Source organism: Carlito syrichta, unplaced genomic scaffold, assembly GCF_000164805.1.
Source record: "Carlito syrichta isolate Samal-C Ts95f unplaced genomic scaffold, Tarsius_syrichta-2.0.1 Scaffold309393, whole genome shotgun sequence".
NCBI lineage: Eukaryota > Metazoa > Chordata > Mammalia > Primates > Tarsiidae > Carlito > Carlito syrichta.
In genome coordinates, this window is record NW_007253489.1 from 14880 (window position 1) to 42447 (window position 27568).

General features: G+C 45.2%; 1 protein-coding gene across 1 annotated transcript in view; it reads left to right on the plus strand.

Annotated features, from left to right (window-relative positions):
- BAZ1B (bromodomain adjacent to zinc finger domain 1B) overlaps window positions 1–27568 on the plus strand; it is a gene marked incomplete at its 5' end in the record, with an annotated part of 102049 nt that overhangs the window by 1106 nt on the left and 73375 nt on the right. The window contains 2 exons of the mRNA XM_008067193.2: window positions 12265–12381; window positions 20515–20659. Coding sequence (XP_008065384.2) covers window positions 12265–12381; window positions 20515–20659 — 262 coding nt within the window. The remainder of the gene's footprint in view (window positions 1–12264; window positions 12382–20514; window positions 20660–27568) is intronic.

Below are 27568 nucleotides of genomic sequence, written 5' to 3' on the forward strand. Positions count from 1 at the left end.
GCGCCTTCCCGGTCTCTGCCTGCGCGCTTGGGTTTTCCTCCTCGCGAGGGGACCTTAGGCCGGCGATGGGTTGACAGCACCGGGAGCCGCGACACCCAGGAGTGAATCTCCAGGCGTAGGGGAAGGGGAGGAAAAAAGATGCTTTGGGGGAGCGGATGCCTGCCTTTCCTGGGCATCCACTGGCTGCAGAGCCTGAAGCTTTAGGAGGAGACGGGTGTTTGTTTTCAAAGGAAATTTTTAAAATGCCGAGGCGCACTTCAAGATTTTTATCTTGTATCGTAGGAACAGGAGGCTGATGCTTCACAGAGGAAGCGTCTTCTCGTTATTAGGATTTCTGTTATGGGTATGATCTTTTCCTTGAAAGTTGTACAACTTTCATTTTTATCTTTGCTTTTCGTGAATGCCAGACGGGTCCTTTTGAGGCTTACGTGTTTGCAAAAACAGGTTTCTGAGTCAAGCTTTCTCTGGTGTACAGAGAGCCTCAGAAGTGAAGGCTCATGCGTTATTCGTTTTGTGGGCTCTTTCCCTTTGGAAGGACTTGAGTTAGTCGCGTCTCGCTTCTGCGTCGAAGGAAGTGTCTCGGTGAGCCGTTTCATTTCTCATCGGTCCTCCCTTTAATTAATACAGTATTTTATAGGATAATCTCATCCTCCTTTGAGTGCAGTTTGTGAATGTTGGGTGTTTACACAGAAAGGAACCTGGAAAATGAGTTCCCGCTGTAGCAACTGTCTCGAAAGCTGTACCCGTAGCATCTCGGGGCTGAAGTGGATCTTGGAGATGGTCGAGTCCTCCTGCTTGGTTTTCCAGCTAGGCCTAGAGTGGAGGGAGGCTGACTTTTTGAAGGTCACATGGTGAGAGTCAGGAGTCGAATCCAGTACCCTTTCTGCTTCATCCCTGTAAGTAGCATTCCACCTTCTCGTTATCTGTAAGTAAATCAAGAGAAGATGGAACGCTACTCTTGCACTTTAGTTAATTTAAGTATTCAATCACTTTTTGTCAGTTTGTAGCATAAGGTCCACTTACGTGGGTGTGGGACTGGTAATCTGGTTCTTTTTTTCCGTCAAGGCTTGGAATGCTTTGGAGAAGCCTTCTTTTTTTTTGGGAGTCATAGTCTCACTGGCTCAGGCTGGAGTGCAGTGGCGTGCTCACAGCTATGGCCGCCTTGACCTGCTGGGCTCAGGTAATCCTTCCGCCTCAGCCTTCCAAGTAGCTGGAAATTCAGGCAAGTGCCACCACACCCAGCTAATTTTTTGATTTATTGTAGAGACAAAGTCTCACCATGTTGCCCAGTCTGGTCTCTAACCCCTGGACTCAGGCGATCCTCTATCCTCTGCCTCCCAAAGTGCTAGAATTACAGGTGTGAGCCACTGCGCCTGGCCAGTACTCTACTTTTTTGTAACATTTTAAAACATGGGTGGAGGCCAGGCTCGGTGGCTCAGCTTGTAATCTGAGCACTTTGGGAGGCTGAGGTGAGTGGACTGCCTGAGCCCGTGTGTTCGAGACCCACCTGGGCAACTTGGTGAGACTTCATCTCTACAATAAATCAAAATGAGCCGGGCATGGTAGCACGCGCCTGTAGTTCCTGCTACTTGGAAGGCTGAGGTGGAAGGATCACTGGAGCCCAAGCAGGTTGAGGCTGCAGTGGCCGGGAGTGGACACTGCACTCCAGTCTGGGTGACAGAGTGAGACTCCAATTCAAAAAAAAAAACAAAACATGAGTGGAGTAGAAACTCATGGGAATCTGACATATGATTTTCATTTTTTTATTTTTTGAGTTGGAGTCTCACTCTGTCACTCAGGCTGGAGTGCAGTGGCATGTTCATGACCACTCCAGCATCGACCTGCTGGGCTCTGGCGATCCTACTGCCTCAGCCTTCCAGGAAGCTGGAACTACAGGTGTACGCTGCCACCCCCAGCTAATTTTTTTAATTTTATTGTAGAGAAGAGGTCTCACCAGGTTGCCCAGGTGGGTTCTCAAACTGGCAAGCTCAGGCAATCCACTTGCTTCAGACTCCCAAAGTGCTGGGATTACAGACTGAACCACTGAACCCGGCCTTACCCGTCCCTCCCCCAGCTGAGTCTCACTCTCTTGCTCAGGCTGGAGTGCAGTGGCATGCTCATGGCCACCGCAGCCTCCACCTGCTGGGCTCAGGTGATCCTTCCGCCTCAGCCTTCCAAGTAGGTGGAACTACAGACATGCGCCACCATGCCCGGCTAATTCTTTATGTATTGTGGCGATGAGGTCTCGCCAAGTTGCTCAGGCTGGTCTTGAATCAGTGAGCTCAGGCAGTCCTCTCACCTTGGCCTCCCAAATTGCTGGGATTATAGGGGTGAGCCATTAGTCCCGGCCAACATTTGCTTTTCAAATGTCATTAATTTTTTGAGCAGTTGATGAATGCTCACACACTACCAGATGCTAATTTTTTAGGTCTGGTACTAGTGGAGCATAAGAAACATGCTATAGAGAAGACACAGGTTCTAAGTCTATGACAGGCTAGTGAGCCATGTAAAAAATGGCAACATAAGCCGGGCTTGGTGGCTCAGCCGGTAATCCCGGCACTTTGGGAGGCTGAGGTGAGTGGATTGCCTGAGCCCGCGGGTTCGAGACCCATCTGGGCAACTTGGTGAGACCTCATCTCTACAATAAATCAAAAAAATTTGCTGGGCATGGTGGCCCATGTCTGTGATTCCAGCTACTTGGAAGGCTGAGGCAGAAGGATCGCCAGAACCCAGCAGGTCGAGGCTGCAGTGACCGGGAGCGGCCACTGCACTCCAGTCTGGGTGACAGAGTGAGACTCCAACTCAAAAAAAAAAAAAAAAATGCAGTATATAGCCAAGTTAGGACTGGTAACAGAGACTTTTTCGTATTTAACAAAGTAATCGAAATGTATATTTGAAGAGTTTCTCTTGATGGTAACAGTTGAAAACCGAAGCCTGAAACATTTTAAGTGATATGCATTTAATAAATAGTCATTTCAAAATTTCCCATACCAGTATTTAGAACCTTTTCAACAATGAGTTCTTAAATTGTATTATATATTGGGAAGAAATTGCTCCCTTGGGAATTCCTGCAAGTGGAAGCACTTTGAGGATGGTTTTTAAACAATTGTACTGTATGGTTGGCAGATTGGCATATTTCTTTATTAGGCTATTAGTGGTTTCATAGAGGAGAACAAATATGTGGTTGGGTAACAGCTACATTTGAAGTATAATTTCCAGTACTCAATTTATATTTACAATTATGTTTGTAATAGGTTTGATACTTGAATTTTTTCTTTTTTTTGAGTCAGTGTCTCATTCTGTGCTCAGGTTGGAGTGCGGTGACACAATCATAGCTCACCTCAGCCTTGACTTCCTGGGCTCAGGCCTCCTGAGTAGCTGGGGCTACAATTTTTTTTGAATTGTTATTATTACTTATTTTTTGTAGAGATGAGGTCTCACTATATTGCCTAGGCTGGACGCAAACTCCTGGACAGGCCTCCTCCTGCCTTGGAGTCCTAAGGTGCTGGTAATTTTTTCTTTTTCTTTTCTTTTTTTTGAGTGGGAGTCTCACTCTGTCGCCCAGACTGGAGTGCAGTGGCTTCCCGCCCACTGCAGCCTCGACCTGCCAGGCTCCGGCGATCCTTCCGCCTCAGCCTTCCAAGTAGCCGGAATTACAGGCATGAGCTACCAAGCCCGGCTGATTTTTTGATTTATTGTAGAGATGAGGTCTCGCTGCCCAGGCGGGTCTCGAACCCGCGAACTCAGGCAGTCCACTCACCTTAGCCTCCCAAAGGTGCGGGGTTACATGCTGAGCCACCGAACCCGGCTGGTAATTTCTTCTTAATACCTAATTTTTTATTGCATTTATGTCAAATTTGTGCGATATTTTGCTACAAATAATTTTTTTTTTTTGAGTTGGAGTCTCACTCCGTCGCCCAGACTGGAGTGCAGTGGCCGCTCCTGGCCACCGCAGCCTTGACCTGCTGGGTTCCAGTGATCCTTCCGCCTCAGCCTTCCAAGTAGCTGGAAATACAGGCACGCGCTACCACACTCGGCTAATTTTTTGATTTATTGTAGAGATGAGGTCTCGCCAAGTTGCCCAAGTAGGTCTCGAACCCGCGGGCTTAGGCAATCCACTCACCTCAGCCTTCCAAGGCTCGAGATTACAGACTGAGCCACCGAGCCCGGCTGCTACAAATAATTTTAAAAATTAGTTGGGTGTGGTGGCATGAGCCTGTAGTCCCAGCTATTTAGGAGGCTCCTCAAAGTAGAAGGATTGCAACTGTGGGTTGGTATGGTTTTTTGTTTGTTTGTTTATTTGAGTTGTAGTCTCAGTCTGTTACCCAGGCTGGAGCACAATGGCATACGCATACACGGCCACCCCAGCTTTTACCTGCTGGGCTCCAACAATCCTTCTGCCTCGCCTTCCAAGTAGCTGGAAATATGGGCACACGCTTTCACGCCCGGCTAACTTTTGATTTATTATAGAGATGAAGTCTTGCCAAGTTGCCTGGGCTGATCTTGAACCGCGGGCTTAGGCAATCCACTCGTCTTGGCCTCCCAGAGTGCTGGGCTGGGATTGTAGGCTGAGCCACTGATCCTGGCCTGTTTTTTTTTTATTTTTTATTTTTTTGAGTTGGAGTCTCACTCTATCACCCAGGCTGGAGCAGTGGCGTGGCGCACACTCGGCCACCGCAGCCTCAACATTCAGGGCTCAGGCGATCCTTCTGCTTCAGCCTTCCAGGTAACTGGAACTATAGGCATGCGACACTATGCTTAGCTCATTTTTGGTTTTAGTTTTTTTGTTTTTTTAGTTGGGGTCTCATTCTTTTGCCCAGCTGGAGTGCAGTGCCACACATGGCCACTGAGCCTGGCCTAACTTATCAGAATTCTTGATGTGACTATTTGACAATAGGGTAATACACTGTGTTTAAGTCAAGATAGGTTTTAAGAAGGAACTGAGGATACAAGCATCCTGCTGAAGATTAATATTTTGGTTGTGTTATTTCAACTGTTCAACCGTCCTGGTTCTTTTTTCTTGCTTTTTTTTTGAGTTGGAGTCTCCCTGTTGCCCATCTGGAGTACAGTGACACACACTCGGCCACTGCAGCCTCGACCTTCGGGACTCAGGTGATCCTTACACCTCAGCCTTCCTAGTAGAACTATAGCTGGAACTATAGGCGTGAACTATCACATCGGCTAATTTTTTAATTTATTGTAGAGACAGGGTCTCACCAAGTTGTCCAGGCTTGTCGTGAGCCCCTGAGTTCAGGCAGTCCTCTCGCCTCTGCCTCCCAAAGTGCTGGGATTACAAATGCTAGCCACTGCGCCCAGCTCAACTGTCCTAGTTTCTAAAGCTTAGAAACAACTAGCTCATGACCTTTGTAGCATCATTTGTGAGAATTTATCGAGGAATAAAAATGGGGTTGTTATCATACAGTTAATCTGGCTCTAGACAAGAGTGACTGGAATATATATATTTTTTTGAGTTGGAGTCTCACTGTCGCCCAGACTGGAGTGCAGTGGCCGCTCCCGGCCACCGCAGCCTCGACCTGCTGGGTTCCGGTGATCCTTCTGGCTCAGCCTTTCAAGTAGCTGGAACTACAGGCGCAGGCTACCATGCCCGGCTTATTTTTTTGATTTATTGTAGAGATGAGGTCTCACCAAGTTGCCCAGGCGGGTCTCGAACCCGCAAGCGCAGGCTATATATATATATATATATATATATATATATATAATTTTTTTTTTTTTTTTTTTTTTTAAGAGACCAGGTTTTGCTGTTTTGCCCAGGCTGGAGTGGCTGTTCACAGGTATGATTCTTTTGCTTTAGCCTCTTGAGTAGCTGTGTCTTAAGGGATTTGCCGTCATACCTCCTTAGGGTATTTTTTTTGAGTGGGAGTTTCAGTCTGTTGCCCAGGCTGCAGTGCAGTGGCACACTTACAGCCACCGCAACCTCGACCTGCTGGGCTCAGGCGATCCTTCCGCCTTAGCCTTCCAAGTAACTGGAACTACAGGTGCACACCACCATGCCTGGTTAATTTTTTGATTCATTGTGGAGATGAAGTCTCACCAAGTTGCCCAGGCTGGTCTTGAACCCCTGAACTCAGGCAGACCTCTCGCTTTGGCTTCCCAAAGTGCTGGGATTATAGACTTGAGCCCCGTGCCCAGCTGAGGGTATGTTTTTTTATTTCTTTATTTTTTTAAGAGGGTCAGCTCGATGGTCTGGCAAGTCAGCTCCAGGAGTGTTGGCTCTAATGGGCTGACAAGCCAAGCCCTGAGAGTGTGGCAGCCCAGAAGTGTCTCAGCTTCAGAGTCTTGCCTTCTACTGACAGCTTTCCCAGTTCAGTTGGCTCCATAGGCTGGCAGGCCAGCCTCCTAGGTGCAGGGCTCTTCAGCTCTGACAATCTTCTGTAGCTCTTCAGATTAGAGTTCTTATCTCATGCCCGGGAGAAATGAGGGTCGTGGATGACCAGAAAGTTGAGAAAGCAGGATTTATTGAGAGGACAGAAAAGCTCCCACGGTAGGAGGGGACCCCCTGAGGGTATGTTTTAAGAGTTGTAGGCCGGGCGTGGTGGCTCACGCTTATAATCCTAGCACTTTCGGAAAATGAGGTGAGAGGATTGCCTGAGCCCCTGGGTTCAAGACCAGCCTGGGCAACTTGGCGAGACCTCATCTCTATAATAAAATCAAAACATTAGCTGGTCATGGTGGCCTGCACCTGTAGTTCCAGCTACTTGGAAGACTGAGGCAGAAGGATCACTTGAGCACAGTAGGTCAAGACTGCAGTGGCCATGAGCGTGCTGCTGCACTTTAGCCTGGGCAACAGAGTGAGACTTCAACTCAAAAAAAAAGAGAGTTATGGTAGGTTTAGTGGCTCACACCTGTATCCCAGCATTTTGAGACACTTGAGGTGAGAGGATTGCTTGAGTCCAGGAATTCGAGACTAGCCTAGGCAACATAGTGAGACCTCGTCACTATAAAAAATTAGCCAGGTGTGATGATGTGCACCTGTAGTCCCAGCTACTCTGGAGGCTGAGGCAGAAGAATTGCCACTGCACTCCAGGCTGGGCAACAGAGTGGGAATCCGACTCAAAAAAAAGTGTTGTGTAGCTGTAGGTGAAGTTATGTTGTAGTTGCAAGACAAAGTTTCATTAGACAGTTGGAATACCGAGTGCTTATGTTGATTATTATAGTTTAATTTCTTTAAATGACAAATTATGCCACATTAGAGTTGTTTTTAACTTAATGACAATCTGGTCCAAAGAGAGAGAATAGGGTAAAAAGCAAACCTTGAGTAGACTCGATTTTGTCATCTCTCCTAGAGCTCTTAGGATTATAGTAGGCTTTATTTATTTATGTTTTTGAGTTGGAGTCTTACTCTGTCGCCCAGGCTGGAGTGCAGTGGCACACTCAGGGCCACCCAAGCGTCGACCTGCTGGGCTCCAGCGATTCTTCTGCTTCAGCCTTCCAAGTAGTTGGAACTACAGATGCATGCTACCACACCCAGCTGATTCTTAATTTATTGTAGAGTCGAGGTCTTGCCAAGTTGCGCAGGCTGGTCTTGAACCCGCGGGCTCAGACAATGCACTCACCTCAGCCTCCCAAAGTGCTGGGATTACAGGCTGAGCCACTGAGCCCGGCCACAGTTAGGCTTTTTTAACCTCTGTACTTTTCAGGACCACTTTCTTTCAGGCTCTCAAGTATATTATTTTATACATTTTTTTGAATTGGAGTCTCACTCTATCACTCAGGCTTGAGTGCAGTGGCACACTCTCGGACCACAGCCTCGACCTGCTGGGCTCAAGCGTTCTCTCCACCTCAGCTTTCCAAGTAACTGGAACTATAGGCGTGCTCTACCACACCCTGCTAATTTTTTTATTTAGGTCTCGAACCCCTGGGCTCAGGCAATCCTCTTGCCTCAGCCTCCCAAAATATTGGGATTACGGGCATGAGCCTCCATACCGGCTTCAAAGAAACAATCAATAGAAGGCGAGAGAGAACAAGCAGTAGCACATCGTGATGAGAAGGTAGCTATTGAATGCATGGTAAAGTAGATACATAATGAGATAGTCTTGGATTTGAAAATATCTTATCATTTATAGCTTACCCAACCTTTGGAGAATTGCTTTGACATTTTGTCTGCAATTATATGCAGCAGTTGCTTGAACATAAAAACCTCAATTGGCATTTGCTCTGAGTGGTTATTTGAGAGTGAGTGACTTATTTTGGTAACCTAAAATCTGAAATAGGATTTAGAGGCAGCTGACTCAATATTCTTCTAATGGGTTTCTTTTCCTTTTCATATTTTTCTCTTAATATAAGTCAAAGTAATAACCAGAACAGTTATATAAACTTTTTTTTTTTTTCTTTTTGAGTTGGAGTCTCACTCTGTCTCCCAGGCTGAAGTGCAGTGGTCGCTCCCGGTCACCGCAGCCTCGACCTGCTGGGCTCTGGCGATCCTTCCGCCTCAGCCTTTCGAGTAGCTGGAATTATAGGCGCGCACTACCTCGCCCGGCTGATTTTTTGATTTATTGTAGAGATGAGGTCTCGCTGCCCGGCGGATCTCGAACCCGCAGGTTCAGGCAATCCACTGACCTCAGCCTCCCAAAGGCGCGGGATTACAGGCTGAGCCACCAAGCCTGGCTTCCATTTTTAAAAAAGGAAAAATAGATGCAAAAAAGGAAAAGTAACTGGGTGCGGTGTCAGACGCATGTAGTCCCAGCTACTTGGAATGCTCAGACTGGATTACTGCTTAGCCCTGGAATTTGAGGCCAGTCAGGACAACATAGTGAGACCCTCATCTCTAAAAAAATCTAAATAAAATAAAGGAAAACATTTTTCTCATTTTTGGACCAAAGCTTGAAGAGCAGACCTGTGTGTGGCATCCCTTTCTAGTAGCAAAGACAAAGAGCTGAAAGAAAACACTGACTTTTAAAGCCTTTTTCTGGAAGTGGTATATATCACATCTGCTCACATCTATTAGTCAAAGCAAGTCATGTGATCAGACCTAACATCAGTGAGCGGGGATGTACAGTCTTTCATGGACATTGCAAGCAAAGCCACATGGCAGTGGGTGGAGATGCAGAATTCGCTTATGGAAAGGAGGTGAATAGTTGGAAACTGTAATCTACCATATTTGAAGACGGAGTATTTTCAGGAAGGTATTTTGCGTTCCAAAGATTATTGTGGTCTAGCTCGATGAAGGGATAGAGGACTGTATGTTCTTGGCAGAGATGGGTGATAAATTTGCGAGTGTGTGGGACTGAAGGCTCTTCACTTCTTATTTCCTTGAGTTGGAGCCTCAGTCCTTCTCCCAGGCTGGAGTGCATGGCACACTCGTGGCCACCCCAGGGCTGACCTGCGGGGCTCTGGCAATTCTTTCGCCTCAGCCTTCCAAGTAGCTGGAACCACAGGCCCGCATCACCACGCCCGGCTGATTTTTTTGATTTATTGTAGAGACGAGGTCTCGCCAATCTGCCCGGGCTGGTCTCGAACCCGTGGGCTCAGGCAGGCCTCTCACCTTGGCCTCCCAAAGTGCTGAATGACAGGCTGAGCCACCGAGCCCAGCCTGAATTTTTCTTTCTTTCTTTTTTTGAGACAAGATTGTAGTCTGCAACCCAGGCTGGAGTGTAGTGCTGTGGTCACAGCTCACTGTCACCTCAAAGTCCTGTGCTCAAGCGACCTTCCTGTCTCAGCCTCCATAGTAGCTAAGGACCACAAGGTGTGCCACCATGCTCATCTTTTTTGAGACAGAGTTTTGCTCTGTCACTTAGGCTGGTGCACAGTGGCACAGTCATAGCTCATTACAACCTTGATTGCTTGATCTGGCCTGAAGGGAATCCTCCTATCTTAGCCTCTCAGATAACCGTGACTACAGGTGGGCACCCCATGCACGGCTAATTTTATGTTTATTTTTGAGTCTCAGGTCTTACTTTGTTACCAGGCTGGAGTGCAGTGGAATGATCGTGGCTCACCGCAGCCTCAGCCTCCTGGACTGAGGCAATCTTTTCACCTTAGCCTCCCCAGTAGCTGGAATTACAGGTGTGTGCCACCACAACCAGCTTATTTTTCAACTTTTTTTTTTTTTTGAGTTGGAGTCTCACTCTGTCGCCCAGACTGGAGTGCAGTGGCCGCTCCCGGCCACCACAGCCTCGACCTGCTGGGCTCCGGCGATCCTTCTGCCTCAGCCTTACAAGTATCCGGAATTACAGGCATGCGCTACCACGCCCAGCTGATTTTTTGATTTATTGTAGAGATGAGGTCTCGCTGCCCGGGCGGGTCTCGAACCCGCGGGCTCAGGCCATCCACTCACCTCAGCCTCCCAAAGGCACGGGATTATAGGCTGAGCCACTGAGCCCGGCTGAAACTAGATAAATTTTATGTCAAAATATTTTTAGGAATTCTTTAAAGTATTAAATGGAATTTTAAACCCTAAGAAGTAACAGGTGTTTCCAAGGTAGACTGGGAGGCTATGGGTAAATGTATCATATGGATCATTAGCATGCCCACAAGGTTATTCCTTACTGCTGTGATTATGTGGTCTAGTTATCTCATCTTACTGTAGACTGATTATTATTATTATTATTCTTTTTTGAGTTACTAGTTTTATTGTCACCCACGCTGGAGTACAGCAGCAAGCACACCAGTACATCTGGCTGATTTTTTTAATTTATTGTAGGTCTTGCCATATTGCTCAGGGTGGTCTCAAACTTCTGGGCGCAGGCAATCCTCTCACCTCGGCCAAGTGCCAGTATTCTTTTTTTTTCTTTGAGTTGGAGTCTCACTCTGTCACCTAGGCTGGAGTGCAGTGGCTTGCTCATGGCCACCGCAGCCTCTACCTGCTGGTTTCAGGTGATCCTTCTGCCTCAACCTTCTGAGTTACTGGATACACAGGTGCGTGCTACCACATCTGGCTAATTTTTTGATTTACTGTAGAGAAAATGTCTTGCCAAGTTGCTCGCTCAGTCAGTCCTCTTGCCTCGGCCTCCCAAGGTGTTGGGCTTACAGGCTTGAGCCACCGTGCCCAGCCACATTCGTAACTTCTTATGACTTGTGTTTTCTTTTTTTGAGTCAGAGTCTCAGTCTGTCGCCCAGGCTGGAGTGCAGTGGCACACTCACGGCCATCTGTCTCGACCTGCTGGGCCCAGGGTATCCTTCTGCCTCAGCCTGCCAAGTAGCTGGAACTATGGGCATGTGCCACTACGCCTGGCTAATTTTGTATTAGTGTCTGGATGCCTTTATTTATTTATTTATTATTATTTTTGAGTCAGAGTCTCATTCTGTAGCCCAGGCTGGTGTGCAGTGGCACACTGCTCACGGCCACCGCAGCCTCGACCTGCTGGGCTCAAGGGATCCTTCTGCCTAAGCCTCCCACGTAACTGGAACTACAGGCACATGCCATCATGCCTGGCTAGCTTTTTTATTTATTGTAGAGATGAGCTCTCGCCAAGTTGCCCAGGCTGGGCTCGAACCCGTGAGCTCAGCAGTCCTCTCACCTCGGCCTCTCAAAGTGCGAGGATTATTATAGGCGTGAGCCATCATACCCGGCCAATTTTTTGATTTGTTATAGAGTTTCGTTCTCACCAAGTTGCCTGGCCTAGTCTCGACCACAGGCAAAATGCTAGGGTTGTGGGTGTGTAGGTGTGCGCCACCATGCCTGGCCGACTTGTTTTCTTTTGTCTTTGTCTTCTCATGAATTTTTAATACCGTGTAAGTCTTGTAAGTTGAAGCCTTGGTGAATTGAGAAAACGGCATTGGTACTCAGATACTAATTTTTTTTTTTTTGAGTTGGAGTCTCACTCCGTCGCTCAGACTGGAGTGCAGTGGCCGCTCCCGGCCCCCGCAGCCTCGACCTGCTGGGCTCCACGATCCTTCCGCCTCAGCCTTCCGAGTAGCTGGAATTACAGGCGTGCGCTACCACGCCTGGCTGATTTTTTGATTTATTGTAGAGATGAGGTCTCGCTGCCCGGGCGGGTCTCGAACCCGCGGGCTCAGGCCATCCACTCACCTCAACCTCCCAAAGGTGCGGGATTACAGGTTGAGCCACCGAGCCCAGCTAAATACTAATGTTTTATTTGTAAGACTTGATAAACATTCTAATCATACTTCAGTCTTATTCATCTTGCTTTGGATTTATCACTTGAAAACCCTGATTTCCATCTTTATCTTCTTATGGTGTACACTTTTGGAAAGATACTGCTGATTTTTTTTCTGTATATAAATATTTTGTGGGCACGGCTTGGTTGTTGCTTGCATATTGTTTTCCTGAGCCACTGTCAACAGAGAGTATGAAGCCCGCTTGGAAAGGTACAGTGAGCGCATTTGGACTTGCAAGAGTACTGGAAGCAGTCAGCTAACACACAAGGAGGCCTGGGAGGAAGAACAGGAAGTTGCTGAACTGTAAGTAGTAGAAGCATTGACCTTTATCACCATTTTCACATTGTTAGGAAAGAAGGGAGTATTTTAACCCTAAAGTGGTATTTGTATTTAAATTTATGAGGCACTCGTTGGAATATATTAAACAAGTTTACTGTATTAGTGTCTGGATGCCTTTATCTAGTGACATATTCTGCTAGTAGCAAAGCGTGTGGAATATATATACTTAGTTATGTGTGCACTTATTCAGGTATTTATTAGACCTTTGAGTGTTCTTGCTCCATGCTTTTACCTTGTAAATATTCTGGAGATGTGGTTCTGAGCAGAAGAATCTGAAATGATCCAGAAATGGTGTGGAGGCAGCAAATTAGCAGAAAGTTTTTCTTTTTTAATTTTGTGCCAGGTCGGACAACTTGGCAAGACCTCATCTCTACAATAATTAAAAAAAAAAAATTAGCCAGGCATGATGCTGTACACCTGTAGTTTGGCTACTTGTAAGGCTGAGGCAGAAGGATCACCTGAGTTCAGCAGGTTGAGGCTATGGTGGCCATGAATGTGCCGCTGCACTCCAACCTGGGTGACAGAGTGAGACTCCAACTCAAAAACAAAATTAAAAAATTTGTGATCATTTGAAATTATAAATTGATATTGACAACAGCTGCCAAAAACACATACATAGTTTTACCTAAGTAAGGAGGTTGGATTGGGTGCCTTTAAAAATCCTATGTTTCCAGTTTCTCCTTGGATCTTAAAAAAAAAGTCCTTGGCTGGACTTGGTGCTTTGGCCTATAATCCCAACACTTTGGGAAGCCGAGGTAAGTGGATTGCCTGAACCTGTGGGTTCGAGATCAGACTGGGCAAATTGGTGAGACCTGTCTGTACAGTAATAAAAAAAAAATTAGTTGGGGCATGGTAGCATACACCTATAGTTGTGGCTACTTGGAAGGCTGAGGCAGAAGGATTGTTGGAGCCCTGCAGGTTGATCCTAGGGTGGCCGTGAGTGTGCCATTGCACTCCAGCCTGTGTTCAAAGTGCCTAGTTGTCTGAATAGTCTCTCAAAGAAAACACTCAACTGGGCTCGGTGGCTCAGCCTGTAATCCTGCGCCTTTGGGAGGCTGAGGTGAGTGGATTGCCTAAGCCCGCGGGTTCGAGACCCACCTGGCAGCGAGACCTCATCTCTACGATAAATCAAAAAATCAGCCGGGCATGGTAGCGCATGCCTGTAATTCCGGCTACTTGGAAGGCTGAGGCAGAAAGGATTGCCGGAGCCCCAGCAGGTTGAGGCTACGGTGGCTGGGAGTGGCCACTGCACTCCAGTCTGGGCGACAGAGTGAGACTCCAACTCAAAAAAAAAAGAAAGAAAACACTCAATTTGAGCAATAGATACATGCAAAAAGATAAGTAGAAACTAGGGTTGATAAAACAGTGTTTGGAATAGACATTTTTTCCCTGTGGGTTTCTCATTGACTTACCTTGATTGCAGATAAGCAGAGAGCAGAGTTTAGTAATGCAGTGCTGTACTCTTTTACTGGTGTAACAGAACACTGGGTTCAGCTGAGACCTGGGTGCTAGTAATGGTTTAATCACTGACTTACAGTTAGTCAAGTCTGTTAACCTGGCACCTGTTCCTTCTCTGTTTGGGTTAGTTTTATTTATTAATTTAATTTATTTTTTAATTTTTTTGAGTTGGAATCTCACTCTGTCACCCAGACTGGAATGCAGTGGCTGCTCCTGGCCACCATAGCCTCGACTTGCTGGGCTCCGGCAGTCCTTCTGCCTCAGCCTTCCATGTGTAGTTGGAACTACAGGCGCACACTACCTCACCTGGTTAATTTTTTTTTTTTATTTATTGTAGAGATGAGGTCTCACCAAGTTGCCCAGGAGGGTCTCGAACTCACGGGCTCAGGCAATCCACTCCCCTCAGCTTCCCAAGGCGCGGGATTACAGGCTGAGCCACTGAGCCTGGCTAATTTTTTTTTTTTTGAGTTGGAGTCTTGCTCCTTCGCCCAGGCTGGAGCGCAGTGGCACGCATGCTCAGGGCCACTCCAGTGGTCGACCTTCTGGGCTCCAGCGATCCTTCTTCCTCAGCCTGCTGAGTAGCCAGCACTACAGATATGCGCTACCACACTCGGTTATTTTTTAAATTTTATTGTAGAGATGAGGTCTCGCCCAGTTGCCTGGGCTGGTCTTGAACCTGCGGGCTCAGGCAGTCCACTTGCCTTGGCCTCTCACAGTACTGGGCTTACAGGCTGAGCCATGGAGCCCGGCCTGTTTGGGTCATTTGTATCGTTCCGTCTTGTATTAGTATCATTTGTATGTAAATACCTTGTCTGATATACTAACCCAGAGGTTGGTCATCTTTTTCTGTGAAGGGCCAGTTTATAAATATTTTAGCCTTTGTGGGGTGTATATTCTCTGCCTCAGCTCTGAAGTTGTACTGTGAAAACCGCCATAGATACTATATAAAGAAATAGGAGTGGCTTTCTTCTAACAAAATGGCCAGCAGTCTGGATCTGCAGTTGACCCTGTAAATAGCCTGTACACTTCAGGACTCATATTTGACTTACTCTTGAGTGCCTGTCACAGTCTTCTGCATAATATAAACACTTTGCAAATAGAGATAGCACTCCTGTCTCTAGATGTCTTTTGGGTACAAAAATATGTGTGTGAAAATTTTACGTAAATAAAAGATATCACCAGCTGGGCTTGGTGGCTCAGCCTGTAATCCCGCGCCTTTGGGAGGCTGAGGTGAGTGGATTGCCTGAGCCTGCAGGTGCGAGACCCGCCTGGGCAACTTGTCAAGACCTCATCTCTACAATAAATCAAAATGAGCCGGGCGTGGTAGCGCACGCCTGTAGTTCCAGCTACTTGGAAGGCTGAGGCGGAAGGATCGCCGCAGCCCAGCAAGTTGAGGCTGCCAGGAGCAGCCACTGCACTCCAGTTTGGGTGACAAAGTGAGACTCCAACTCAAAAAAAAAAAAAAGAAAAGATACCAGCATTAGCCTACAACAAAGTGAAGAGTAAAGGGTAGTAAGGAGGAAGTCAGTTGTTGTTGCATGCAGTATGATTATGTGCTTGAAAACCCAGAAAGAGTCAAGTGAGGCCAGACTCAGTGGCTCATCCTGTAATCCCAGCACTTTGGGAGGCCGAAGCAAGTGGACTGCCTGAGCCTGCGGGTTCGAGATCCACCTGGGCAGCTTGGCGAGACCTCATCTCTACAATAAATCAAAAAAAATTAGCCGGGTGTGGTAGAGCGTGCATGTAGTTCCAGCTACTTGGAAGGCGGAGGCAGAAGGATTGCCAGAGACCAGCAGGTCGAGGCTGCGGTGGCCGGGAGCGGCCACTGCACTCCAGTCTGGGCGATGGAGTGAGACTCCAACTCAAAAAAAAAAAAAAAATTAGTGTGGTAGCACGCACCTGTAGTTCCAGCTATTTGGAAGGCTGAGGTGGAAGGATCGCAGGAGCCCAGCAGGTCGAGGCTACGGTGGCCGGAAGCAGCCACTGCACTCCAGTCTGGGCGACAGAGTGAGACTCCAACTCCAAAAAAAAAAAAAAAAAAAGGGTCAAGTGAGGAACTGTTAGAATTAAGTAAGAGCATTAAGTTTCAAAATGAAAAACACTTTCCTACACACAAAGAAATAAAATTCTCAGTGAATTTAGAGGCTAGAGACACTAACTTGGAGGTGATAGGGAAAACTTCATGGAACTTTGTGAAGAAGGTGATGTTTGAAGCTTGAAGAATAGTTTGTGCCAAATTGTAGAAGATGAGATGAGGTATTTATATTTAATTCAATAAACAGTGGAGAACAACAGTAATATTTGAACTGGGGTGGCATATGATTGGAGTTGGGCTATGGGAAGTTAATCTGGAAGCAGTTTGTAGGATAAGTTAGGAAGGAAAGAGTCAAATGGGAAGTTTGTGTAGGCGGGAATAGTATTTGGGTAGGGAAACATGGTATTACTGAGAATAGACAGGATGAGATGAATTCTTGAAATCCTTCCTGAAAAGAGCTTTCTTTGGCCTTAACTTTGAAGAGCCACTACAAACTTCTTGGAAAGTCATAATGTACATTAGTATATTAAAGATTCTGAAAAGATCTGCAGTAGAGGCACTTGAGCTTGGTTTAATCTAGTAGACTTCAGACTTATTTTACTTTAGAACTCATTACACCGAAGGTGCAGAACATACTTGGGAAATGTTTTTGTGATTTGATAGCTAATAAGGTATATAGAGTGGTGGGAGGAATTATTGAAAAAGTCGGATTTTAGGCAGAAGGATTGCCTGAGCCCAGCAGGTTGAGGCTGCTGTGGCCATGAGTGTGCCACTGCTCTCCAGCCTGGGCAACAAGAGTGAGAGTCCCACACACACACACACACACACACACACACACACACACACGAAACAGACAGGTTTTAACATTTTTATTGAAAGAAAAAATCTTTTCTAATTATAGAAGTAAAGCAAGCCGGGCTCGGTGGCTCAGCCTGTAATCCTGTACCTTTGGGAGGCTGAGGTGAGTGGATTGCCTGAGCCCGCGGCTTCAAGACCTGCCTGGGCAGCGAGACCTCACCTCTACAATAAATAAAAAAAAAATTAACCAGGCGTGGTAGCGCATGCCTGTAATTCCGGCTAGTTGGAAGACTGAGGCGGAAGGATCGCCGGACCCCGGCAGGTCGAGGCTGCGGTGGCCGGCAGCGGCCACTGCACTCCAGTCTAGGCGACAGAGTGAGACTCCAACTCAAAAAAAAAAAAAAGTAAAGCACATTTGTTTTAAAAATGTAAATGACACAGTTATTAAAAGAATGTGAGCATCATTGTCCAACCTTATTTTTCAGAAATCACCTTGGATAGTACAATTTTATTTATTTATTTATTCACTTAGTTTTGGAGTGGGAGTCTCACTCTGTCACCCAGGCTGGAGGGCAGCGGCATACTCATGACTACTGCAGACTTGACCTGCTGGACTCAGGTGATCCTTCTGCCTCAGCCTTCCAAATAGCTGAAACTACAGGCATGCGCCACCATGCCCAGCTAATTTTTTGATTTATTGTAGAGACAAGGTCTTGCCATGTTGCTCAGGTTGGTCTCGAACCCCTGGGCTCAGGCAGTCCTCTCTCCTTGGTCTCCCAGAGTGCTGGGATTATAGTCGTGAGCCGCTGTGCCCAGCCAGATAGTGCCGAGTAACTGGGAGACTTAATGAAAACAGCAAGTGAATTTATGAGGGCCAGGAAAGGACTCATGAAATTCAGGATGTCTGAGGGCATCTTGGAAGAATGACTAAATTGGAATGGGAAATCGGAGGAAAGAGGACAAGAGTAGGAAACAGCCTTAACGAAGGCTCAGAGACTAGAAGCTTACTGAGCTGACTGGGGTATAGCAGAAAACTCAACAGATTAATTGAAGAGAGGATGGTAAGCGATTTTAAGTCTAACAATCAATTGGAGGAATGTTTCTACTTACAGGTAGTGCAGAGCGTGCTAGAGATAGACATATCACATTGCAACATGATCATAACTCTAATACTGGCATTTGCATGATTGTGCTCATGCCTGATCCTTACCCCACTCTCTGCATTTCAAATAAATATTAAGCTGTCTGGGCCAGGCGTAGTGGCTCAGACCTGTATTCCTAGTACTTTAGGAGACTGAGGTGAGAGGATTGCTTGAGTTCGGAACTAGCCTGGGCAACATAGTGAGACCTTGGCTTAAAAAGAAAAGTATTAGCTGGGCTCGGTGGCTCAGCCTGTAATCCTGCACTTTGGGAGGCTGAGGTGAGTGGATTGCCTGAGCCCGCGGGTTCGAGACCCGCCTGGGCAGCGAGACCTCATCTTTACAAAAAATCAGCCGGGCGTGGTAGCGCATGCCTGTAATTCCGGCTACTCGGAAGGCTGAGGCGGAAGGATCACCGGAGCCCAGCAGGTTGAGGCTGCGGTGGCCGGGAGCAGCCACTGCACTCCAGTCTGGGCGACTGAGTGAGACTCCAACTCAAAAAAAAAAAAAAAAAAAGAAAAGTATTAAACTGGTCAAAATTGAATTTCTAACAACTCTCCATTTAGTTTGCTTTCCGATTTCTGCTACAAAGAGAATCCAGCAGTGAATATCTTTTTGCACCAATGACAGCTTTGATAATGTCAAATTGCTTTTCAGAGGGATTGAGACATAGGTTGTCAGCCATACATAAGAGCACTTTGAACTGTCTACTTGTGCATACTGGGTGTGATCATTAAAATAAAATTTTTTTTCTTTGAGTCGGAGTGTCACTGTCACACCCAGGCTGGAGCATGATAGGCTCACCACAGCCTTGACCTAGAGTCAGGCAATCCTTCTACCTCAGCCTCCTGAGTAGCTGGGACTGTATGTGCACGCAGCCATGCCCAGTTAATTTTTGTGATTTTTTTTGCAGAGGCAAGGTCCGCTGTGTTGCTTAGTCTGGTCTCTAACTCCTAGGCTAAAGCAGTTCTCCTGCCTTGGCCTCCCAAAGTGCTGGGATTATAGGTGTGAGCCGCAGTGCTTGGCTGAAAATTATTTTTTGCTAGTTTAATGAGTGAAAGATGGAACTTGTTGTTACCACTTTTTGGCATTCAAGTCATGGTTCCAGCATGTTAACGCTTTCTGATGTATATTTTTTTCTTCTCCAGAGATAGCATCTTTCTCTGTTGCCTAGGCTGGAGTGCAGTGTTGTGATCATTGCCTGTTGCAGCCTCAAAGTCCTGGTCTCAAGTGATGTTTCTGTCTTAGCCTCCTGAGTAATTGGGACTCCAGGCATGTGCCACCATGCCTAACTAATCAAAAAAAAATTTTTTTTTTGTAGAAATGGGTTCTTTCTGTATTTTCTTGGTCACTAATAATGTATTTAATTTAGTTTGAAGGAGGAGTTCCCTTCTGGCCAGGGTGGTTTTGACCTCCTGCTCTCAAGCAATCCTTTCCCCTTGGGTTCCCAAGTGTTGGGATTATAGACATGAGCCACACTATACCTGGCCCAGTTTTCATTTGTAAAATGAGAATTCTAGACACCTCAAGATTTTTTGAGAACTAAAAAATGAATGCATATGAAAGCTTTTTTTTTTTTAATTTGATTTTTTGAGTTGGAGTCTTACTCTGTCCGCCCAGGCTGGAGTGCAGTGGCACGTTCATGGCCACAGAAGCCTCTACCTGCTGGGCCTAGGCAATCCTTCTGCTTCAGCCTTCCAAGTAGCTGGAACTACAGATACATGCCACCATGCCTGGCTAGAAAGCATTTTATTGATTGAGACGTAACACAAGTATATTTGATTTTGTCCTCTTAACCAAAAAATGGGCAGAGGATATGAATAAATTCACAACAAAAAAAGTTTATTACAAAAACTAATGGGAAAATGCTCAGCCTGACTAACAGTGTACCTGTCGTTTTCATTTTATGGTTGGTAAAATTAACCTGGATCTGGATAGATCAATCTGACAAAGCTACTTAAAAGTTCTTTTTTTTCTTTTTTTTTGAGTTGTAGTCTCACTCTGTTGCCAGGCTGGAGTACAGTGGCATACTCCCAGCCACCGCAGCCTTGACCTGCTACGTTCAGGCCATCCTTCCACCTCAGCCTTCCAAGTAGCTGGAACTACAGGCACGTGCCACCATGCCTAGCTAAAAAGTTCTTTATTGTTGTAAACTGCATGATTTTTAATCTTTCTATTTCCCAGTTACTTAGATATATTTGCTAAAGCAACATCATTTTGCTGTAAACATAAAGCAGCTCTAAAAAAAGTTAAGTCTTTTTAAAAAAAAAAGGTAAAGAAATATTTGTTTGGTATTTTTGAGTTGGAGTCTTACTTTGTCACTTATGCTGGAGTGCAGTGGCATGATCATGGCTTGCAGCAGCATTGACCTTCTGGGCTCAGGCTATCCTTCCCCCTCAGCCTCTCGAATAGCTGGGACTATAGGCACACACCACCATACCTGTCTAATATTTTGGTTTTTCTGTAGAAATGAGGTCTCACTGTGTTGTTCAGACTAGTCTTGAACTTCTATCCTTAAGCAGTTCTCCCGCCTTGGCCTCCCAAAGTGCTGAGATTACAGGTGTTTGCCACTGCACCAGGCCAAAGAAACATTTGAATTGACCGAATTAAATATCTGGATAGGATTTTCTGTATTTTCTTGGTTAACTAATAATGTATTTAATTTAGTTTGAAGGAGGAGTTTCCTTCTTGGTATGAGAAACTTGTTCTGGAAATGGTTCACCATAACACAGCCTCCTTAGAGAAGTTAGTAGATACTGCTTGGTTGGAGATCATGACCAAATACGCTGTGGGAGAAGAGTGTGACTTTGAGGTAAGTCCTTATTTTTTTTGTTTTGTTTTTTTCTGGTTTGACTTGTTATCAGAATTAGCCACTGTGCGTGGCCTTGGGCTGTATTTTGGAAGCCTATTTATTAGTGGGAATGTTTAATGTTGTGATAATTGCTCCATTTTGTATCAGTGATCCTTGCTTTCTCTTTTTCATTCCTTTTTGATAATTCTGTTAAATTTTGGCTCTTTTTTTTTTGGTTAAAAGGCTTTCACATATATATATATATATCTGGAAATGTGTGTGTGTGTGTGTGTATCTTCGTCAGAATCATATTGTCACCTAGGCTAGAGTGCGGAGGCATGCTCATAGCTACCACAGCCTTGACCTGCTGGGCTCAAGTGAACCTTCTGCTTCAGCCTTACAAGTAGCTGGAACTATAGGTGTGTGCCACCACGCCTGACTAGTTTTTTCATTTATTGTAGAGATGAGGGCTCACTGAATTCCTCAGGCTGGTCTCGAACCCCTGAGCTCAGGGAGTCTTCTCGCCTTCGCCTCCCAAAGTGCTGGGATTACAAGTATGAGCCACCATACCCAGCTCAGATATGATTAATAGAAGTCTTTATTATAATATGAGAGAGTTGACTTTTTTCTTTTTCTACTTAAGTTTTTTATTTCATTTTCTAGCTGAACCAGCTGCAGAGTAACTATTATGAAAGTGATACCTAACACTAAAGCAATCCCTGTATAATCTTTTGAAAGCTTAAAGTAAGATTCGAGGGGAAAAGGAACAACATTTATTAAATATCTGTATGTACTGGATATTGGGCTAATTGTTTTACATAATGTCTTGGAGAATTTGCACAGAAATCTTGAGGTAATATATAGCCTTAGACATTTATATGGTGTGTTCAGGTTGGTATCTATCAGTTATCAGTGCTTTCAACTGTATGAAATTAAATACCTGACTAATAGTGACCAGTGCACACTACCACACCTGGCTAATTTTTTTTTCTTTTTTAATTGTAGAGATGAGGTCTTATCACATTGCCCAGGCTGATCTCAAACCCATGGGCTCAGGCAATCCTCTCACCTTGGCCTCCCAAAGTGCTGGGATTATAGGCTTTTTTTTTTTTAAAGAGACGAGGTCTCACCAAGTTGCTCAGGCTGGTCTTGAACCTTTGGACTCAGGCAGTCTTCTCGCCTCTGCCTCCCAAACTGCTGGTGTTACAGGTGTGAGCCACCATGCCCAGCTAGCAGTTTTATAGTTTTAACAAGCTACAGGGTGATAGTAATGCTGTCACAAGGAGGGCAACACTTTGAGTAGCACTGGCTTAAACAATAAGGACATGTGATTATCTCATAATAATTCTTAGAAGTAGGCAATTCCACATTTGGTATAGAGACTGAATAGTATAGTCAAAGGCCAAGACTCACTCTCTCTGTTCTGCTCTTCTCAGTATGTTTTGGTCCTTAGCTTTGTTGCTTCTTGGCTGTGAAATTGTGACTGTATTTAGAGTGAGGAAAAGCTTATGTAAGCAGGATAAGAAAGTTTTTCCAGAAGTATATCTGGAAATCTTTCTTTTCGAGTTTCAAGTTGGGATCTCACTCTATCGCCCAGGCTGCAGTGCAGTGGCATGATCGTGGTTCACCGTAGCCTAAACCTCCTGGACCCAGGTGATCCTTCCATCCCAACTTCCTAAGTGGCTGGGACTACAGGCGTGTGTCACACTGCCCAGCTAATTTTTTGACTTTTTGTGGAGACAAGGTCTTGATATGTTGCCTAGGTTGGTCTTGAACTACTGGTCTCAAGCCAGTAGTTCCACCTTCCACCTCAGCCTCCCAAAGTGCTGGGATTACAGGCGTGAGCCACCATGCCTGGCCATGCCTTTGTTTGTTTGTTTGTTAAGCCTTGAAAGAGACAGGCTTACAAGAGAGAAGAGAGGAGTGGCTTCAGTAGCCTGCTCAACAACACTATTTGCTACAGTAGCCAGGAGTTGATGGGATCACGATTCAGACTTTTGATTCCATGAATTTTTGGTTCCAAAGTCCTCGTTTTTTCTTACTTCACGTATTTAGTCTCACTCTCTGTATGTCCTGGCTCCTTCTTTGTTATTTGTAATGTCTAGTGTTACCAGTAGGTTTTAGTCACAAACTTTATATCATTCAGTGTCCTGGCAGGAAACAGATGGCATACTTAAATGTGGTAATTGAATTGAGTTTAATAAAGAGACTGTTGACAATGGACAACAGTCTGATTAGGGACAAGGAAAGGTTAAGTACCTCATAACTATCGACAATAGGAGACTTACCATTCCTAAAGGCCAAGGAAGAAAAGAGAGGGAGTAGACACAGGAATCAGAAGAGAGTACTTTGGTAGTGAGATATGACTATAACCAATCTGCTAGGGAGGCATTTAAGGGAATGAGTACCCCAATGACCTGCTTTTCACCTTCTGGTTTTCTCTCCATGGGAGGCTGAGGTGGGAGGATCACTTGAGGCCAGGAGTTCTAGATCAGCCTGAGCAGCATAGTGAGAAGCCATCTCTGCAAAAAAAAAAAACCAAAAAAACAAAAAAACATGTATATATATATGAACCAGGTGTGGTGGTGCATGCCTGTAGTCTTAGATGCTTGAGAGGCTGAGATGGAAGGATCACTTGAGCCCATCAGTTTGAGGTTGCAGTGAACTATGATTATGCCTTTGCACTCTGACCTGGAAGACAGAATGAGACTAAAAAAAATTTTTTTTGAGGAAAGATATATTAGGGATGTATGTATATCTATAAACGTAATAAAGGATGTTTAAAATTTTTTTTTTTTTTTTTTGAGTTGGAGTCTCACTCTGTCGCCCAGACTGGAGTGCAGTGGCCGCTCCTGGCCACCGCAGCCTCCACCTGCTGGACTCTGGCGATCCTTCCACCTCAACCTTCTGAGTAGCCGGAATTACAGGCATGCGCTACCACACCCGGCTGATTTTTGATTTATTGTAGAGATGAGGTCTCACTGCCCAGGCAGGTATCGAACCCGCGGGCTCAGGCAATCCACTCACCTCAGCCTCCCAAAGCGCGGGATTATAGGCCGAGCCACCGAGCCCTGCTAGGTATTTAAAATTATTAACAATGCAGGAAATCAAATCAAAACTCTAGTGAGATAATGTATACACATCAGATTAATAAAGCGTCCCTGCCAAGTTTTGACAGGAATGTGAAACTGCTCATTCACTGCTAATAGTGTAAATAGCATACCTATATTGGTAAACACTTGGCATTGCTGAATATAGTTGAATGTTGTACATACCTTTTAACTAAGGATTTTATTCTCTTTGCCACAGGAGACTTGTGTAAAAATATTCATAGCAAAGTTGTTCATAGTAGCCCAATGAGAAAATAACCCAAGTATCTATCAGCAGTTGAATGAATAAACAAACTGTTAAGGCATAGAATAGTCTGTAACACGAAAAATGTAAATTGGAAAGAAGACACTGCAGAATATGGTGTGATTCCATTTATGGAAGACTCAAAGCAGAGAAAAGTAAATAACTCAGAATGTTTGTTACCTCTGTGAGGGAGGAGGGAGGAGAGGATTGTTGTCTTCTGTGAGAGTAGGCTCTCTGGTCGGTGGTGGGTGCACAGTTGTATCTTTTATTGTTTGTGAAAATAGTTGGCACTCTCATGTGTGATTAAAAAACAGTAAAAAGTAGTATACGTGATGAATATTGGAAGAGTGCCACAAATATTGTAGCAAATATCATATTCAGTTACTTATCCCAGATATATATTGATAACCTGCTATGTAGAGAGCGTATTTTGGGTGCTAGAAAAGTAAGAGTGACCAAAATTCACAGTTGATTTTGAATATTTAACAGTGATGAAGAAAAGTGATGATAGGAACTATGAAAGAAATCACAGGTTATTTATTATATTTTATAATAAAAAGATCTGGCTGAGACTCAGAATTGATGGTGGTCTGGTAAGCTCCTCTGAAGAAGTGACACTTACGGTAAAACCTGGAGTCGAATATTGGCGTGGGAAGAGAGACTGAGTGTTTCAGAGGGGATAACAGGATGTGTGAAGGCCCTCAGGCAAAAGGGAACTTGAATCCTTGGGTTTCTCAACCTTGGGTTTAATGACTTTTTAGGCCACTGATTTTTTTGTAGTGGGAGATTGTCCTGCACATTGTAGGATATTTGACAGTGCACCTGTCCTCTACCCATTAGATTCCAGCAGCACCCCTTCAGTTGTGAAAATCAGACATTGCCAGGTATCCTGGGTAATGGAAGTGGAATGACAGAGTCACCTCTGTACTGTACTGGGAGAGCAGAGAGAGAATCAGTATGAGAGCGGGGATGGCAGGGAGGGAGACACGGGGCATGGTGGTATGAGGTGAGCCAAGGCTGGGTCTTGTGCAGGCCTCAAAGGTTGTGTCATGGTTTGGCCTCTTATGACATGGAAGGACCTTTCCGGGATTTTAAGCAGTTGATTAAAGTAATTGGATATCTTTTTATTTTAACTTCTTAATATTTTTGCAGAGGCGAGGTCTCAATACGTTGCCCAGGTTGTCCTTAAACTTCTGGGCTCAAACAATCCTCCTGCCTGGGCCTCCCAAAGTACCGGGACTACAGGCACATGCCACCATGCCTGGCTTAGATATCTGTTTTTAAAAGACTTTTTTTTAAATTTTTTTTTTTTTTAGTGAAGTCTCAGTCTGTCACCCAGACTGGAGTGCAATGGCATGATCACAGCTCACCCGCAGCCATGACCTCTTGGGCTCAGTTGATCGATCTTTGTGCCTCAGCCTCCTGAGTAGCTGATACTATATATAGGTGTGTGCCATCCTGTCCGGCTAATTAATTTTTAATTTTTTTGTAGAGACAAGGTCTTGCTATGCTGCCCAGAGTGGTCTCAGACTTCTGGGCTCAAGTAGTCCTCCCATCTCAGCCTCCAAAATTTCTAGGATTACAAGTAGGATTACATGCCTGGCCTTAAAAGACTATTTTTGCTGCAATATAGATAAATTTGTTGAAAAAGTCAGATGAGTGGATTTGGAGGCTAATACAGTGTGGTCCAGGTAAGAACTAGTTAGGGTAATGACTGTGGTATTGGAGGAAAGTGGATAGGTTAGAGGCATATCTTAGAAGTGGAGAGAATATAATGATTAGCTGTATGTGGAGGGTAAGCAAATAGATGTCAAGAATATTCCTGGCTGGGTAAGGTGGCTCAAGCCTATAATCCCAGCACTTTGGGGTCCGAGGCAAGAGGATTGCCTGAGCTAAGGGGTTTGAGACCAACCTGGGCAACATGGTGAGACCTTGTCTCTACAATAAATCAAAAAATTAGCTGGACATGGTAGTGCGCGCCTATGTTAGAGCTACTTGGAAGGCTGAGGTAGAAGGATTGACAGAGCCCAGCAGGTCGAAGCTGGGGTGACCGTGAGTATGCCACTACACTCCAGCCTTGGCAACAGAATAAGACTCCAACTCAAAAAAAAAGAGAAAATATTCCCAGTTACTAATGTAGTATATTAAAATCCACAGAGAATAATTGGTTAATCTAAAACTTTCAAGTCTGTGTAAGATGAGTTCATTAGGTGTTATAGTGAAAAAAATCCTAGGACTTTGAATTGGAAGTCCTGGGTTCTAGAAGATCAGCTTTGTTACTTTACAGTTATGAAACCTTTGGGAAGGCACTTTACTTGGGGTTTAGCTTCTCAGAGTTGAGGGTTTTGGATACAAGATAGAGACTCCATATAGTTGATTTACAAACTAGCTTTAAGCCGGGCTCGGTGGCTCAGCCTGTAATCCCGTGCCTTTGGGAGGCTGAGGTGAGTGGATTGCCTGAGCCCACGGGTTCGAGATCCGCCTGGGTAACTTGGTGAGACTTCATCTCTACAATAAAAAAAAATAAAAAAATTAGCCGGGCATGGTAGCGCGTGCCTGTAGTTCTAGCTACTTGGAAGGCTGAGGCGGAAGGATCGCCGGAGCCCAGCAGGTCGAGGCTGCGGTGACCAGGAGTGGCCACTGCACTCCAGTCTGGGCGACAGAGTGAGACTCCAACTCAATAAATAAATAAATAAATAAATAAATAAAAGCTAACTTTATTGAAGTATAATGATAAATAATAAACCATCCATACTTAAAATGTACAGCTTGATAAATTTTGATATATTGTATGTACCCATGAAATTCTAAGAATAACTGATAGTAAACACACACCCCAAAGTGTACTTATGTCTTTTTGTAATCTTTCCATCCTGTCCCTTTTTTTACCTTTTTTAGTTTTTTCAAAAAAGCGAACAAAATTGTTTTAGTCTTTTATTAATGCTATATGAAAACCTTGTTTAAAAAACAAGTTTTACATTTGTCCCACTGTAAAATTCATACAAAAGCTAATTAAAAAAATTTTTTTTGCCGGGCTCAGTGGCTCAGCCTGTAATCCCGCAGTTTGGGAGGATGAGGTGAGTGGATTGCCTGAACCCGCGGGTTCAAGACCCATCTGGGCAACTTGGCGAGACCTCATCTCTACAATAAATCAAAAAATCAGCCGGGCGTGGTAGCGCATGCCTGTACTTCCAGCTACTTGGGAGGCTGAGGCAGAAGGATCGCCGGAGCCCAGCAGGTCGAGGCTGTAGTGGCCGGGAGTGGCCAAGTGGCCACTGCACTCCAGTCTGGGTGACAGAGTGAGACTCCAACTCAAAACAAAAAAAAATTTTTTTTTTTTTAGCTGAAGTCTCGTTCTTGTAGCCCAGGCTGGAGTGCAGTGGCACGATCATGGTCACTGCGTCCTCCACCTACTGGGCACAGGCGATTCTTCTGCCTCAGCCTTCCAGGTAGCTGGAACTACAGATGCATGCCACCATGCCCAGCTAATTACCTCTAAACTAGAAAACATTTTTTTTTTTTGAGTTGGAGTCTCACTCTGCCACCTAGATTAGAGTGCATTGGCTGCTCCTGGTC